An 11,259-nucleotide genomic window follows, 5' to 3' on the forward strand; every position below is an offset into this window, starting at 1 on the left:
CTAGGGGTCTGGGGGCTCATGGAATGACCACTTACCAAATGGTAAATAATCCATAATATGTTTTTGTGTTTTAACCACCAGCACGGCCATCCCAGGGCATGTGCTGGCTTGAATGTCAGCTCTGGGAAAGTTTTCTCTGCTCTCCTGACATTTATAGATAATATTAATATAATTCACTTGCATATGATTTTAAAAACAATCCTTTATTGCCCTAAGTATAATGAAAAGGAGGAATAAGAGGACAGTAATCGATGAATGCATTTTAATATGCAAATGTGTGGGGCCACCTCCCTAGAATCCAAGGAGGCAGCCTGACTGTTTACACCTCCCAATTCACCGGGAACACAAAGGATTGGTGTCTATTTCCCAAGAGCCAGGAGCAATGTGATTTTCTGACACGGTGGGTGATCGCTGGCCAAGTTTCTAACAAAACACAATACAAACTTCTCTCATTTTACATGGTAGTTGCACTTCCTGGAAGATTCAGAGGCTATTACAAATAAAAAGGACTTTGTGTCTACAAGAGAGTGTTGGCTCTGGGCTCAGATAATTACTACCAGGGCTTTCACCTCCAACTAAGGCTAAATTTTAGTGGGTCTGCACCAGCATGGATATACTAGTTAAAATACTGAAATATTTCTATTCTGGGTGGTTAATAGTACAAGAGTAGTTCAGAAAGCAGTAAAATTCAATACATATTCTAATATGAACTTGTTAGTTCAAGTTAATTATTGTGACAGGTTTCTTGTCATATAACTTAGTTGATAACAAAGATATTGACTATATAAAACCATCAGACAGTATTATAGGAGCTAGAAAAGTTTTTTTGTTTTTTTTTTTCTGAGACAGAGTTTTACTCTGTTGCCTTGGGTAGAGTGCTGTGGTGTTAGCCTAGCTCACAGCAACCTCAAACTCCTGGGTTCAAGTGATCCTCCTGCCTCAACCTCCCGAGTAGCTGGGAGTACAGGTACACACTACCACTCCGAGCTAATTTTTCTATTTTTAGTAGAGATGGGGTCTTGCTCTTGCTCAGGCTGGTCTCGAACTCCTGACCTCAAGCGATCCTCCCACCTTGGCCTCCCAGAGTGCTAGGATTATAGGCGTGAGCCACTGTGCCCAGCCAGTAGAAAAGTTTTTAATGTGTTTGCTGTTAACTCAGAACAGTGAGGAGAGGAGAAAACCCCAAAACTCTATGGTTAAACCTAAGAGAATTTCTCCCATCCAAGTAACTAACCAGGCCCAACCCTGCTTAGCTTCACACGATCAGGTGGGTGCAGGGTGGTATGGCTGTAGAGGAGAATTTCATAATCTAGTGAGACTTCAAGTCACCTGATTCTCAATTTAGTGGGAAGCTGCTGGAACCATTTGACATGATTCCCTGTATCAAAACATAGCGAAGGCAGGATCATTGTTACTATAGACAGCGACCATCCATCAAGAAATCACATCAGGCAGAGCCTGGAAGGGAGGTGAAGAATAAAAATTTACCTATTGGGTACGCTGAACACTGGCCTGGTGGCCAGCACACTGAAAGCCCTGACTTCAGCATCATACAGTGTATCCAGATAACAAAAACATTTGTACCCCCTTAATATTTTGAAATAATTATCAAAAAAAAGAAAGAAATCACATCAACAATTTCTAAACAATGGCCAGGTGCAGTGGTTCACACCTGTAATCCCAAGCACTTTGGGAGGCCGAGGCAAGAAGATTCCTTGAGGCCCACTGGGCCTCAAAACCAGCCTGGGCAACATAGTGAGACTCTGCTTCTGCAAAAAATAAAAGAATTAGCTGGGCATGGTGGCCCCCGCCTGTAGTCCCAGCTACTCAGGAGGCTGAGGCAGGAGGACCTCTTGCCCAGGTGTTTGAGGCTGCAGGCATCTATGAGCACACCACTGCTGCACTCTAGTCGGGATGACTGAACAAGACCTTGTCTAAAAAAACAAAACAATTTCTAAATAAAACAAAATCATTACAATTTGAGGATGAATTGAGTTCCAACTTATATTCTTGGCAAACAATCTAAAGAAATATGTATGTAAAGGTAAGATCGCTTGGATTAGAGAAAAAGAATATTTTAAAATTTGATACATATATTGACAGATATTAGTTTATATTATCATACCGGTTGGAAAATATTTTGAATATCATCTTTCCTCCATGAATGTCTAATAGGACATTTGGAAACAGTATGGGACAAGGGAGTGACTTTATTGTGTGGGGGCGCATGCCTGCATGTTAGGCATCCACATCCCTGGGCCACGGCTTCCAAGAGCCAAGAGCACAGTCCTCTCATGCTGATAACCCAAAGTGTCCCCATACACTTCCAGAATGTTCCCTGGGGACCCGACAGTCTCTTTGTGAACCATTTGCAGGCTCAGTGGTTAAAAGCAGAGGTTGGGTTATAAGAAATCAGTCTTTGGACGCCTGAGCCTCAGCAGATAAGTTTGTCTTGCTGGCCTATGAAGCCTCCTCCTCCAAGAAGTGTACAATTCTGCAATATTGCCAATCCCCCAGTTTAGGGGTTCAGAGAGGCAGCAACTTGCCTAAGACCGCAAAGAAAATAAAGGGCTAAGCCAGGATTCACACCCAGCCTGACTCTCAACTCCTTTGCCCCAAACCCACTCCTGTGGGGTAAACGATCTCACTGCCCCCATTTCCCAGATGCAAAGCAGAGATGCAGAGACACTGTTACTGGAGGCCCAAGTTCAGACTGGGAGGAAGTGGCAGTGCTGCAGTTTGAACCCCGTCCTCTCTCACCCCAGAGCCTGTGCTTTTTTTTTAACCCGTGGTCTCTAAAAACAGATGCACGAGTGTGCAAAAAGTCACTGGGATGAGGTGAGAAAACATAAAAACTTCTATTCATATTTGCTATTTAAAATGGAATAATTTAAGTGTTATTACTGACATACAGACGGATAGTAGTACCCGTGCACAATTTATAAATAAATATATACATATTGGGAGCACATACCCAAATACTCTTTACTCAGGTGCATGACCAAGAAAGGCAGCCTGCCAATGCTTCTACCCGCTAAGTGGCACGGCCTCCCCGGACCCCTCCTGGGTACCATCATTAGAGGGGGCACAGTGGGTAAGTCCAGTGCGGGCTCCGGAGCCTGACCACCTGGGTTCAAGTCCCCAGTTTGCCACTCCCTAAGCTGTCTGACCTTGGGCAAGTGATTTTACCATTCTGGCTCCAGTTTCCTCATCTGTAAAATGGAAATGATAGCAGCTGTCACTTCGGAGGGTTGAGGTGAGGGATAAATCAGTTAACCCACGTGAACTGCGGAGACGGACGCCTGGTACCCAGTAAGCGCTCAGTAAACATGAACTATGGTTACCGTTTACCCTGCCGTGCAAGCCGGGAAACAGGTGCGGAGCTGAAATAATGAGGTAATAACAAGGGGTGGAGCCCAGATCCACGACCCGTTTGTGACCACATCGCACGTCAGAGTTGAGCCGGTTTTCCCCTCTGCAAGATGAGTTAAGAGCAGCACGCACCTCACAGAGCCCTCCCAGGAGAGAAGGAGGTCGCCTTCCGGAAGAAGAGGAGATAGTCATCGCTGTCCCGCCCCCCACGGGGGCTTGGAGAGAAGTCCAAAGGCTCAAGAGATGGGATGGCACTGGGCTTACCGTCACCCTGGCATAAACAGCACGCCATCAGGAGCGGGGCAGACGCGCCCTCTAGTGGCGTAAGCGACCCCAGCAGCCAAAGGTCCTGGGGGCTCATTCGGTGCTAGACGCCAAGGGCACTCGCAGAATCCTGGAGGCAACCAAGCAAGGTGCACAGAACTGCGACACCGCCCCAGGCCCACCTAACCCGTAAGGGGTAGAGCCGGGATTTCAAGCTCGCCAGTCTGGCCCCAGAGCCTACACTCCTCTTGCTTTCCAAAACTCTGTCCTAGCTCCGGAGCGCAGGGCTCTTGGAATCTTGGGCAGGGCCCTTCTTTGTGGCCTGGGACTATGCTGGGCCTTGCAGGACGGCCTGGCACCTCTGGCTCCGTCCGCCAAACGCTAGCGGGTCCTTCAATTACCAGGACGCGCGCACACATCCAACCCTCACGGCGGGCAGGGCTGGAGAACCTCGGTGCTGCTTCCCACCGTCTTTGGCCAGGTTCTCCCCTGCCAAAGCCAGGCTTCCGTCGTGCGCCCCCTCTAATTTCTTTCTTTCTCCATGAGTTTCCCCATCCCTCTACACCACACCCCCCTCACCCCCAATCGACCACACAAAGCTGCTCCACATCCAGACTCCCCCCAAACACAGGAATGTCCCCTGGACCCCAGGACTTCAGCCGCTTCCCGTCAAACTCAGGAGTGCTGGGTTGGGGTACTCGGGGTTCTCGATGACCCCAGGGCCGAACTTGAGCTCCAGGAAGCGACGGTAGTTGTTAGGCGCCTGCGCCACGAAGCCAGCGAAGGGCAGAGGCACCAGGGGCTGCAGGAAGTGCTCCGGGAACTCGACGTCTTGCCGGTGGTCTAGCCACGTGTCCTTGGTCATGACCCCGTTGCGGGGGTAGAAGGGCCACAGGTCCACGTGTAGGTGGTTGCTCTCGCTGTACTGCACGCGGAAAAAGTCCCCCTCCACGGCCTTCTCCCACACGAAGCCGCGCTCATCCACCACCGAGCCGGCCTCTGCTCCCCGCAGCTGCTCGCAGTTGCCCACGTCCTCCAAGTAGATGCCCAGGTCCACGTCGTAGTCCCATGGGATGATGTCCCCGTGGCGGGCCGCCCCCAGCAGCGAACCGCCCTCCAGCCAGTAGCGCACGCCAGCCGCTTCCAGCACCCCCACCACGTAGCGGGCGGTCTCCCGCAGCGCCCGCAGGCAGCAGGGGGGCGTCCAGCGCTCTTCGTAGAGGTAGGCCGGTGTGTCGCCCACCACCGTCCCGAAGCAGCGCGTGGTCTCCTTGCTGCAGCCGAACCACTCGAGCCGCCCGCCCTCCCAGCTCACCAGGCGGATGCCCAGCGCGTGGAGCAGCGCCGCCCGCCGCGTGCGCCCCTCGCGCTCCGCCTTCCAGCGCGCGTGGGCCGTGGCCAGCGGGGACTGGCGCGCCGCGGCGAAGGGCAAGTCCAGCAGCTGCACCGCCCAGCCTCGAAGGGCGGTCTGCAGGAACAGGCTAGTGCCCACCGGCCGGGCCAGCGGCGCCGAGAGGTTGAAGAGGTCGCGTGCGCGCAGGAGCACCACCGCGTCCCCGTCCAGGGCGTCGCAGCGGGACACAGTGGGTGCCTGACCATAGCGGGCGGTCCACTCTCGCACGCTGACGTTCAGGGCCAGGCACCTAGCAGGGTTGGCTGTGGCCACGGGGGCGGCCACCAGGCGTGCGCTTCCCGCTCGCAGCGCCTCCACCATGCGCTCCAGCTGGCCGGGTGCCTCGGCCCGCGCCCCATCAGGCACCAGGGCCACGAACTCGGTGGCCACGTAGGTCTCCGGGCGCGAGGCTGCAGCGGGCCGGTCCAGTGCGGGCTGGAGCAGCGCCAGGCGAACATTGGGGATGCGGGGCAGGGCCAGGGGCGGGTAGGGGAGTGTGTCGGCCACCACCACCACAGGCTGGGCTGGGTCCTGCTGCAGGAAGGAGTCCACTAGTTCAGGCACCGCGTTGTCAAATGCCTCGAACTCCCGCACTAGGATGGTGACACGGGGCCCAGCGGCAGATGAACGGCGAGGGGCCCGGGCCCGGGAGTGCCGGGGCTGGTGCTGCAGCCACGAGACATAGAAGAGGACCAGCAGGTTGAGTGTGATGGCGGCTGCCAGGGCAGCCTGGCAGCGGGTGAGCCGCATGGGGCCCGGGTCAGGCCCTAGCTGGGCCTCAGAGGCATCCTGGGGAAGAGGGATGAGAGCAGAGCTGGAGCTGGTTGTCAGAACCGCCTCCCTCCACCCACCCAGCCTTGCCCTGCTCCCCCACTTCCTTCTCAGCTCCCCTTCTTTTCCCTATTTGGTGTCAGCTCCAATTTCCCCTCCTCCAGGAAGCCTTCCCTGACCTCCCAGGCTGGGTCATTCATCCCATCTGGGCTTCCTCAGCTCCCTGGTTCCCCCGACAGCAGCCTGACCACTCTAAGTCATCACTGAGTGTGAGACCCATGAGGGCAGGACCTGAGCCAGTCTCGGTCCCTTGCTGACTCCTCAATGCCCACGAAGCACAGAGCCAGATATGCATTAGGTGCTCAGTAAGGTTTTTTCAATTGAATCACCTTCCCTTCCACGTTGTCGCACCCTTCTCTGTCAACTTGCCATTCAGATGCCAGCTCAGTTATAAATACCCTAACCCCATGCCCAAGCCCAACTTGCAACTTCCTGTCTACCCTTCTCTCCTCCAGGAAGCCCCCCTTAACTCTGTCTCCCTCCCTTCGCTCCCTTGCCCTGGCCCTGGCTCTAGGGTGAGGTTGATGCTACAGCCCCCAAGCATTACCCCCAAGCCTCTCCCCTGCTGCCTCCTTCCGACTTCCTCAAGCCCTGTGTCATCTCATCATCTCCCTGACCCGGGCTGGAGTGTAGTGGCATCATCATAGCTCACTGCAGCCTCCAACTCCTGGGCTCAAGTGATCCTCCTGCCTCAGCCTCCCAAGTAGCTGGGACTACGGGGGCACACCACCATGCCTGGCTCATTTTTAAATTTTTTTGTAGAGATGGGGTCTTACTATTGCCCAGGCTGACCAATTTTTAAATGTTGGCCACTAATTCAATTTTTTTTAAAAAATGGAGTGGGTCAAACTCATAGCAACAGCAAGCAGAGTGGTGGGTGCCAGGGGCTGTGGGGAGGGGGTGTGTTTGATGGGTACAGAAGATCAGTTTTGCAAGATGAAAAACTTCTGGAGTTTTGTTTGCACAACAATGTGAATGCACCTAATACTACTGAACTGTGTACTTAAAAATAGTTAAGATGGTACATTTTATGTAATATGTATTTTGTTACAATCAAAAAAAAATTTTTTTTAAGTGGAATGGGTCGCTTCTAGATACTATCAGCTTTAGGGCACCCCGCTCCCTGTCCATTCATTGGCTACACTCCCAAGCAAGCCCCAGATGGCGCTGTCTCCCTGTCCCCATCACGGGCTTTGAAGACTTGGCTGGTATCCAGAACAGGTGGTTCCCAGCACGTACTCAAACTTTCCCCATTAAGGATTTTCTAGGTCTCTGCCCTTCTCAAAGAGGACATGCAGCTAATCTTTCTCCCTCCTAAGTACTTCTGACCCCCCCTCCCCATTTCCAAAGCTCCCCCTTGAACCCAGGTCCACCCCGGTTCCTGCCCAACCTCCCCCTTGCCTCCAGCCTGAGTACCCTCATCATGGTAGCCAGAGGGGACTTCCTAAAGCACAAATATGACCTCTCCCTTCCTTGCTCAGATCTTGCCATGGCTCCCCAGTGCCTGGGGAAAAGTTTAAGTTTCTTACAACATTCCACTTGCCTGCCCACTGTTCGAGCCCATCTTTTGTCACGCCTGCCTCAAACTCTATGCCTAAGTCACTCTGAACTTTCTCTCAGACAGGTCACTTATTTCTAAGTGATTGCACATTCTGTTCCTTCTGTCTAGGAGAGTCTCCTCTTAAGGACGCCCTTTCCCCATACCTCTTCTGCTGGAGAACACCTACTTATGCGTGAGGCCTCAGCTCAGACACCCCCTCCAGGAAGCCCTCCCTGAACCCCCCTGGGCTCCACCAGCCCTGCCCATTTTGGTTCATCAGATGGGGATGGATGTGTCCACCCACTAGGCTGTGAGCCCTGGGAAGGCAGACCCAGGGCTGTCTCGATCACCGCTATGCCCCCAGCACTGAGAATACATTTGGCCAAAAAAAAAAAAAAAAAAAAAGGGCAGATGGATCAGAGTTTGTCAGAGTTTAAAGCCCCCTCAGGTCCTTGGAGCCAAACTTTGCTGCTCTTTCCTGCTGTAGCGTGCGTGGGGCCCTGTGCTGGTCTTCCTGGTGCACACTTGCATTCTTTCTCTCTCTCCTACCAGGAAAGAGGAATGCCCTCCCACCCCTATACCCACCGCAGTCCTGCGTGCTGTGTCTTGACCCAACTTGAATAGCACTTGAGAATCTGAGTTCACTCAAGATTTAGAAACTTGTCACTGCCTTCTGCACCTCAGGTGGACCCTTCCCTCTTCAATCCTTCGACGTCTGTTCGTTAAACTCCTACAACACACCAGGCACTGTTCTAGGACTGGGGACATGGCAGCGGACACACAGAGCCAGGGCAACATGCCTGCCTTCATGGAGCTCACATAATTGCAGGGGCAGGAACCTTTGGAACCAGAGAATCTCCAGGGTCTTAAAAATCTTAGGGTCTTACAGTTTAGGTACATAGGAGCTCAGAGGCGACCCTTGGATAGTTTTACAATCTTCACATCCTTGGAGGTCAGAGCAAGAGACCATCTTCCTGCCTCAGTCTTGTCCCCTCTGGGACTGTTCCCTACTCAATGCCTAGAGGGATCCTGTTAAAATGAATTCAGTCCTGTTCTGCCTCTACTCAAACCCTTTCGTGGCTTGAACCTTGCTCACAGAACAGCCAGTCTCCTCACCCACAAGGCCTCTGGCGGTCTCCGGTCCTTTCCCACTCGCCCCCTCAGTTCCAGCCTCACCGGCACCAACCCCATTCTTGAAACACACATCGAATGTTCTAGCTGTCAAAGGTTCCAGCCGCAGAACTGCCTGTTTCCTGTCTGGATGCTGTTCCCCCAGCTATCCATCCGACTGGGTCCTCCCCCATGTCCTGCAGGTCTTTGCTCAAATGTCACCTTCCAGTGAGCCCTTCCTTTGGCCATCCTATTTAAAACTGCATCTCCCTGTCACCCCCATACTTCCTGTTCCCCCCATCCCTGCGTTATTTTTCTCCCCTAGTAGTTATCATGTGGGTTTTACTTGTCTTGCTTATTATCAGAGTCCCCATGGAAGGTGGGGATCTGTTTTGTCTGTTCTGTTTCCTGCTGTATTGGCAGAGCACAGCCCAGCACCTGGCACATAGCAGGTGCTTAATAAACACGTGTTGAATGAATGAGGGACTTGGACTGTTAATATGAGGAACCTGGGCTCAGAGATGGGAAGGACGCAGGGACCAGAACCCAGGTCTCCACTTCCAAGGCCCTGGCTCTCGCCATACTGTATGGGTGATTCTGGGCCAGAGGGTGCCCACAAAGGCAGAGGACAGAAACCAGGCCCTCAGATGCCAGGGCTTTAATGGCCAGACAAAGAGATGCCGCCTGCTGATGAGGGTGTGAGGGAAACTTAGAAGGAGAAAGGAATTATCTAGTACCCTGACAAGGTTAGTCCTGGCTTCACCAACCATAAGCTAGGAACTGGAAGGACTGCAAACTCCTTCACTGGGGCAAGGTGGACGAAATAATGATTTTGAAGGTCTGAATGTGGTACACTTTTCTGAATCGGGAGGAAAATAATACCAACAATTCTATTGGCTCCCCACGGGCCAGGTCCTGTTCTAAGCACTTTGTACACATTCACTCATTTAATCCTCATGTTATGATCACAATTAAAGATGAGGAAATGGAGGCACAGAGAAGTGAAGTCACTTGCTCAAGGTCACATGCTGGGAAGTGGTGGACCCAGGATTTGATCTAAGAAGCTGGCTCCGGAGTTGTGCTTTAAACCAATACACTCTGCTGTCTCTCTTGGGTCCACGCACAAGGCCCAACTCTCAGACCGTCTTTGGGGACCCTTCCCCAGCCTGAACCTGGCAGGTGCTTTCAAAGCTAAACACAGCACGTTAGTTAATTAATTCAACAGACATATTTACGGAGTGTTCTCTGTGGCAGACCCCGTGTTCTGAGGACACAGGATGAACAAGGCAGTCATCAGGTTGGCCATCCAGAAGACAAAATCCAAACACACAACCTACAGATATGGCAGGAAGCCAGCACGGGCATGAGAGAAAAACAGGGAACTCAGCTAAGCTGAGACCTTATTGTCTCGTTCCCCACAAAACAATGTAAGTGACCACACTCTCTTCAGGCCTGAGCCTTGGCCCCTGCGTCTGGAGAATGGGAATGTGACTGGTAGAAAAAAATGGGAGATTTGTGGGAAAGTCTTTGGGAATAAGGAAAGGGCGGTTTCTGTGTGAGTGTTGGTGACACCAAGGGACTTCTTACCTCCTAGGTTGCAGGCTGAGGGAGTTCCAGGAGGGCAGTTCCAGCCCAGCTCAGCTGCACTGCTGAGGAAAGAACCAGAAGGCCCCGAATCAGCCAATTCTGCATAATAGAGCACAATTTCATCTTACCCACAAAAGTGGCTACCAGAAGGTCAGGGAATCCTTCATTTGAAGTCTCATAAGCTTGAGCACCACCTTCGGCATCTCAGGAGTGGGGCGGGGTGGGGGGATGTCAGTTATCATAGCAACCTATAACCATCCCTCTCTCATGAATATGTTCAGAAAAGGTAGAGCTAGAAGTGACAGAAGCTGTTACTATGACAACCCCTCCCTAGATACGCTCCACCCTGAGAGACAACCTTAAAATGTCCCGTACTTTGGTGGGCCTGGTTCCTAGGGTCACTGGAAAAGGGGGGTGGGTGGGTGGCTGCCTTGTTACCATAGTAACCAGAGCTTGGCCTTGCCTGTTTCTCACTTCCCTGGGGATGGTCCAGGCCCTGTAACCATAGTAACTGTGCCTCAGCAGAGCAACTCCTCCTCTAAATAAAAACACCTGGTGGATTTGGTCCATAGAAGATGGTTACCATGGTAATGTCAGCTGGGTGGCTACAAGGGAGGGGTTGGGGAAGAGGTATTCTCTTGGAGATCAGTGTCCTTGGGGCTGGGGTCCTTTCTACCTGAGTGCAAGGTGGGGAAGGGTTGCCATAGTACTGATGAGGGCAGGAGCAGAAGGACCACCAGGGACTTAGGTTACCTTAGCAACCTTCTCCTGGTGTGGAGTCCAGAGAGGTTTGGGGCTCCATAACCACAAAGGTGGAAGGGCGGGGAAACGGGGGGGAGGGAGGGGGGGGGTCCAGGCTGGGGAAGGGTTACCATGACAATCGACCTGGCCAGGAATCAGAGAGGATGGGGCCACTGTTGAGACTACCCCTGGTGGTCGCCGTTTATCTCAAACAGGGAGTGTCCAGGAGAGTGGTATTTGGGTCTGGAAGGGGTAAGACTCTTTCTTTGGGACGAAGTGGGAGGAGGGGGGCTGAAAGCAGCCCCTTCCTAAGTCTCGCTTTTGCCAGGGTGACCGTCGCCCGGGGCCTGGGTCTCTTTTGTCCACTTCGGGGCGTGCGGCCCCGCCCCCGCCTCTGTTCCCCGCTCCCCCCGCAGGCACG

The 11,259-nt window shown here is 52.7% G+C and overlaps 1 protein-coding gene across 3 annotated transcripts; it reads right to left on the minus strand.

Moving 5' to 3' along the window:
- Positions 1–2,195: 2,195 nt before the first annotated feature.
- LOC123623913 (fukutin related protein) lies at positions 2,196–10,876 on the minus strand. Of its 3 annotated transcripts, XM_045531341.1 has the most exons (3): positions 10,098–10,876; positions 9,746–9,843; positions 2,196–5,818 (listed from the first exon to the last, which is right to left on the minus strand). In XM_045531341.1, exon 3 carries the CDS (start codon positions 5,777–5,779, stop codon positions 4,292–4,294), a length of 1,488 nt encoding a protein of 495 aa, XP_045387297.1. In that variant the 5' UTR covers positions 5,780–5,818; positions 9,746–9,843; positions 10,098–10,876; the 3' UTR covers positions 2,196–4,291. The 3 variants fall into 3 exon arrangements, with proteins under 3 accessions (XP_045387297.1, XP_045387296.1, XP_045387298.1); XM_045531340.1 differs by lacking the exon at positions 9,746–9,843; XM_045531342.1 differs by lacking the exons at positions 9,746–9,843; positions 10,098–10,876 and adding an exon at positions 7,986–8,001.
- Positions 10,877–11,259: the final 383 nt, after the last annotated feature.

This window comes from Lemur catta, chromosome 19 (genome assembly GCF_020740605.2).
Source record: "Lemur catta isolate mLemCat1 chromosome 19, mLemCat1.pri, whole genome shotgun sequence".
NCBI classification, from domain to species: domain Eukaryota; kingdom Metazoa; phylum Chordata; class Mammalia; order Primates; family Lemuridae; genus Lemur; species Lemur catta.

What these genes read in the sequence shown, in the direction of transcription:
- LOC123623913 (XM_045531340.1), bottom strand. Translation starts at nt 5,779, where the DNA reads ATGCGGCTCACCCGCTGCCAGGCTGCCCTGGCAGCCGCCATCACACTC.